Source organism: Thunnus thynnus, chromosome 15 (assembly GCF_963924715.1).
Source record: "Thunnus thynnus chromosome 15, fThuThy2.1, whole genome shotgun sequence".
NCBI lineage: Eukaryota > Metazoa > Chordata > Actinopteri > Scombriformes > Scombridae > Thunnus > Thunnus thynnus.
Genome location: NC_089531.1, coordinates 29,631,523 through 29,636,910, shown reverse-complemented (window position 1 = coordinate 29,636,910; position 5,388 = coordinate 29,631,523). Strand labels below are relative to the sequence as shown.

At 41.7% G+C, this 5,388-nt stretch overlaps 1 protein-coding gene across 1 annotated transcript; it reads right to left on the bottom strand.

Annotated features, from left to right (window-relative positions):
• Positions 1-375: 375 nt before the first annotated feature.
• Positions 376-3,780, bottom strand: txnipa (thioredoxin interacting protein a). The gene is made up of 6 exons (XM_067611696.1): positions 3,371-3,780; positions 2,789-2,864; positions 2,542-2,689; positions 2,028-2,387; positions 1,615-1,917; positions 376-1,504 (listed from the first exon to the last, which is right to left on the bottom strand). Exons 1-6 carry the CDS (start codon positions 3,624-3,626, stop codon positions 1,457-1,459), a joined length of 1,191 nt encoding a protein of 396 aa, XP_067467797.1. The 5' UTR covers positions 3,627-3,780; the 3' UTR covers positions 376-1,456.
• Between the last annotated feature and the right edge of the window lie 1,608 nt (positions 3,781-5,388).

Sequence of the window (5,388 nt, the reverse complement as noted above, 5' to 3'; positions counted from 1 at the left end):
GTTTATGAGCTGCTTTGTTTTTGCAACAGTCCCTTTACAATCAAATGAAGATGACATTTTCTACCCTAGAGAAGGGCATGTTTCATCCTCAATACAATGTAACCTTTAAGTTGTTAACATCTGTATGACCATATTAAATGTCAGTCTGTGTTAGAGCAGTTAAAGAGTAAATGTTTGTACAGGATGTCATACAGAACTTACATTTGTGTGGAGCGTCTTCCACACAGAGGGGCTGCTTCTTCTTCTTTCATACACATTACTAGTTGTAAAGGCTTTCAGTGATCAGAGTTACCAGAAGGAAAAAGCAGATGCACAGAATTTTTTTTAACATTCCTTTAATAAAAAAAGAAATCAACCCATAGGGTTTCATACAAAAATACTTGTTTTGAGTATCAAGGATGCTTTACAAACATATTTCTCACAAATCAGTCTTTAACAGTGATTTTTTTATCTTTGAGCCCTGAAAGAACAGAAGTTGTGAAACCACCACAGGAAGGATCTCACAGTGAAATGTTGTCTAGGACAACTGCAGACCAGATATAATGATTATCCTCACATAATGTGTGCTCCGTGATTCTGGAGCGTGAATGCTCTGTGGATTGTGTTTGGCACTTGCAGTGTCAAGAAATCACCGCTTACCACCAAACCTGAGTTTGGAAATCAAATGTGAGGTTAAAATAAGTCTGGAGTGTTTTACCTATTGAGTTCACGCTCCACATCAGAAACATTATTCAAACTAAAAAAAATAAATGCTTGTAGGCAGTAGTAGAGCATAATGCATCAATAAAAAAGTGCAATAAAAACAACAAACCATATTTGATTTCAAACACTGGTACATAAGAAAATATGGATGCTGCATGGGGTTCACTCAGCATCCAGGCAAGATAACTCTACATGCTGTAATTCTCAAAGGCAACAATATTCCAAAATCTGAACAGCAACACAAACTAACTGGACTGAAGTAATGGAAAGGATGGTCTCTCTAGTGAAATCCCTTACAGATACAGGGTTTGACTGGAATGACAAAGCATCATGCGGGAAAGACAAACCCCAAAGCAAAGATGTCACAGCAGGCTGAGGCCTGACTCATACAATGCTTGGCCCCGATAACAAAGTCATAAAGTGGCTGTGAATGGGCAATGAGACCCTGATATCAAGTCTCTGGAAGGGACAGCTTATTCGGAAATGTAGTGCGCCACAGAAACTGTGGCTTGACCTCCAGGTCTACGACCTGAAGAACACCACAAGGAAGACTCAGGGTCAGCGAAGACGATTAAGTGCAGTGAAGACAGCTGATAGAACAGGCGAGCATCTTTCTGTCCACCTCCACAGTCCTGGCTTTACTTCTCCACGTCAACACATCTCCTCTGGAGTTTGGACCTTCCGCTCCTTTTCAAGTGCCTTAGATTAACGGTCCCTGAGAGCTGGACCACAGTTCTAGATTCCCTGCTGGACTTCAACAGACAGGAAGCATGCGAGCGTTGCCGTTGAACTCTTCCTCAGCCTGGAAAAAAAATACAGTTTTATTAGACAGGCTGTCAGCAAAGATAACTTCTTATTAGCTTGATTGAGTTTTAAAGTCACTTATAGAAACCAGTTGTTTGAGACACCTACCTCAGTGTACGCTGGTGGCGGCGGGAACTGGAATGCCGGTACGTTCATGAAGATGGGACTGTCATCACCATCAAAGTCGTCCAGGAGTGGAGTGAGGGGCTGGTCCAGGCGGCAGTCGCGGGTGATGTCACAGTAGCTGGGCGGCTCAGAGGGCATCCTGAGAGACACCCAGCTCTGAGAGGCGTTGCTGACTGAACCTTCCTGACTGCTCACGCTGTTGCTGCGGCTGCCAAGACCAGCGGTCCCGATGACAAGAGGCAGCTCCAGGATCAGTTTCTCACTTCCAGGGATGTGGACGTAAATCTAGAAAAAGGATCATGGACACATATGTTAACAATGATTTTAAATTCTCTTACCAGTTCTTAAAATGTAATAACCAAGAATTTGACTGCATGCAAAAGCTGAAGGCTTACCATCAGAGCGTACTCCACACGGATGATGTTGCAGCCCAGGATGGATGGTTTGATCTTTGGAACCCTGATGGTCTTCCCCTGCCAGGCGTCACACATGCCAGAGATGATGTGGTTTCCACGCACGGATGACAACTTCTGGCGGAAGACTTTGGTCCTGCCGTTGGCCTGGTAGATGTGTTTGGCAATGATGGCGGCTTTGGGCACCACAATGCGGGAGCAGGTGTTCTCAAACTTTGCATTGATGTAAATGTCTTCACCTTCACAGAAGCCACGGCGATCGATTTTAGCATTCAGTGACACCTGACCATCTGGAATGAACATGCAGGTGACTTTCTTCTCTTTCATGCCACCTGTGGGAGACTGAGGAAATACAGGACAGTTAGGCTCAACTCATCTAGAGACTCAAGCAGAATTTATTGTAATTACATAACAAAAGAGCAAACACACAAGAGCAAAGCTGATAAATGCCCATATATAGAGATCTCTTCTGTTGTTCTGTTTTCAGTGAACTCACCAGCAGGTCTGGGGTGTTGACATCCAGAGGCTCCTCCACCTCAAAGAGTTTCTTGCATTCGAGGGTGGGCTGCTGTGGCCTCTCCATCAGGGCCTTCACATAATAGTGGACATAGCCAAACTTCCCTTTGTATGACGACACCAGCTGACTGTGAGAAGATGAACAAAGTTAAAACCAAACCTATTCTGTAAAATAAACCTCAATGAAAAGCTTCACATTCAAAAACGAATTGTGAAAGCCGCCTTACCCTTGCTCGGGGAGCTCAAATCCAAAGGTGTACTCATATTTGTTGCCAGGCCTCAAGACGACTGATCCATCAGAGTCTGGAAAAAGAAAAAGAAAAATTATTTTACTCTGTCATCCATCAATGGCATGCTCCTCTCCCTGAATCCAGTAATAAAAGTTGTCTCGACTACACTTGGCTACTGACTCCTGTGTGGGTGGATGATACGAACAGCTGTACGATACCACACGGGGAACACCAGTGTAATAATTATCCTCATGTGCCAGGAGGAGTTCCTCTACTCTGCTCTACTAGTACAATCATTTACAGAATGAGCCCACTGCCTGCCAGTCATTCCTCTAAGTCAATGGATCTATTCACACTAGTAACTCACGAGTAGAAATAGGTAAAAGCAACTGAATATTACTCTTTACAGCACCGACAAAGATGTTACGATTAGTTCGCGACTGATTCAGGTTACGCTAACAAATATATCGAAGCCGTGTTAACTTGATAACGTTACAAGGATTACAAAGTTCCAGTGTGGACTGTGATAATATTTAACTGCGAAGAGTTATAAAGCTTTAATAAAGTAAATGTCTGTACCTGTGGGTTGCTCGTCGAGCCGCAGTACCTCCTCGTATCTGAGGTACTCAGCCTCCTGGCGACATCGCTGTTTGCCTTTAGCGTACTCCACCTTGGCGCAGCCCAGACCCAGCACCTTCACTGCGGACACACGCGTCACCTCGGTCACTTCCACCTCCACCCGGCCAGACACCTTCTCACCGCCGCAGTAAAAAGTCTTGCTGGGATCCGAAAAGATAATTTGGAAGGTTTTCACTCTCTTTGTCATAGCCACCATGACTGCGTATTTAGGATACCCAAAACAGACAAAAAAAACTGGGCTGAAACGTGTCGAGCCTTCTGGCTATTTGATGGAGCCGCTGGGAAGCGATCGCTCGAATTGGGAAGTACTGACTTCCACTTCTGTCTGCTGTAAACAAAGAGGGCACTGCAGTTTTTATATGACGAGCCTCAGCTGCCCATGAGGAGCCAGAGTGAACAGCATGGCTCAGCGCGTGCTCACTGCTCTTATTGGTGGAGAACGGTTGTTTGTGTGAGCTCTAGCCAATCAGCACTCGAAACCGACGCGTGGACACCGCATGGCTGGGAGACTGTACAGCATGCTCAGCAGATGTAGCACAGGAAGTTGAAGTCAGACACAGAAAAGAACATTTGTAGTAAACACATGAAATTAGGTGAAGGCGGTTTGGATATCAGAATATACCTGAGTATTGAGTCATCATTGGAAGTGTTTCATCGTCACAGACATCGATCCTGAAAACCCTCAGTCTATTATTAGTAGGGATGGGCTGGAAATATGTACATCCAGACAAAAAAACAGCATGATTAAGTTTTGAATATATGCATGTATTTCCTAATAGCATATACTAATAAAATATAATATATACTATATATAAACGAATTTGTTACAAGCACTTCACAGTTTTGGATAATAGTCAACAGACAAACGTGTACTATAAGGTAAATTAAATAGTTAAATAATACAGTGTGGATTTGGCTGCTGAATGAAAATGTGGTTGGTAAAGTTATCAGTATGAGTAAATGTACTGAACTATAAGTTTAGCAGTAGAGAGAGAATCAGATTTGAGGAGAGACAGATGGGGAAATCCACCGGACTTGAGCTGAGGATGTTGGGGTTCATGGTTGTCACCTTAACCAGGCCAGTGGTTCCCAACCTTTTTTGCCAGATGTATCAGATAAACTCAAGTACCCCTTCATCCAAATGTGTTCATTTAAATATAATAAACTGTGTACTATTTAACTTTTAATGATATAAATGTAGATTTTGTTACAATATATTTTCATACCATTGACCCTGTCAATCTTAATTAAGGTTGGTTTAGTTCAGTTTGCATTTGTACTACTACCACTAAGAGTGGCAGGAGATGGACATTTCATTACTTTTAGCTAACTATATCAACCACTCATCCATTGTCTTTGGTTATTTCAAACATTTTGCCATTATGTTTAGTTTGCTAACTGTTTCAGCATCTTTTGCTTGCAAATATTAGCAAAATAATATATCTTCAAGACAATGTCTTAGTAAAGGGTTTTACACATTTTACAGATTATTTGTATACAAGTAACCACATTTACTTACTGTTTACTCAACTCATACTGCATTTTGTGGAAAATACCCCAATTACATTTTTTATTCTGTGTATGAGACAGAATTGACACTTAGTCAACTAGTTAAGGTATGACTCATTTTAAGCAACCATATCCACTTGATTTTACATCTTTACCTCAAAATGACTCGTTTTAAGCAACCATATCCACTTGATTTTACATCTTTACTTCAAAATGACTCATTTTAAGCAACCATATCCACTTGATTTTACATCTTTACCTCAAAATGACTCATTTTAAGCAACCATATCCACTTGATTTTACATCTTTACCTCAAAATGACTCGTTTTAAGCAACCATATCCACTTGATTTTACATCTTTACTTCAAAATGACTCATTTTAAGCAACCATATCCACTTGATTTTACATCTTTACCTCACAAAGAGCAACTGACAGAACAATATCAACT

What these genes read in the sequence shown, in the direction of transcription:
- txnipa (XM_067611696.1), bottom strand. Translation starts at nt 3,626, where the DNA reads ATGGTGGCTATGACAAAGAGAGTGAAAACCTTCCAAATTATCTTTTCG. An exon ending in TTTGAGCTCCCCGAGCAAGG is followed by an intron (nt 2,690 to 2,788) that starts GTAAGGCGGCTT and finishes ATCTTCTCACAG; the next exon opens with TCAGCTGGTGTCGTCATACA. An exon ending in GTGTGGAGTACGCTCTGATG is followed by an intron (nt 1,918 to 2,027) that starts GTAAGCCTTCAG and finishes TCCTTTTTCTAG; the next exon opens with ATTTACGTCCACATCCCTGG.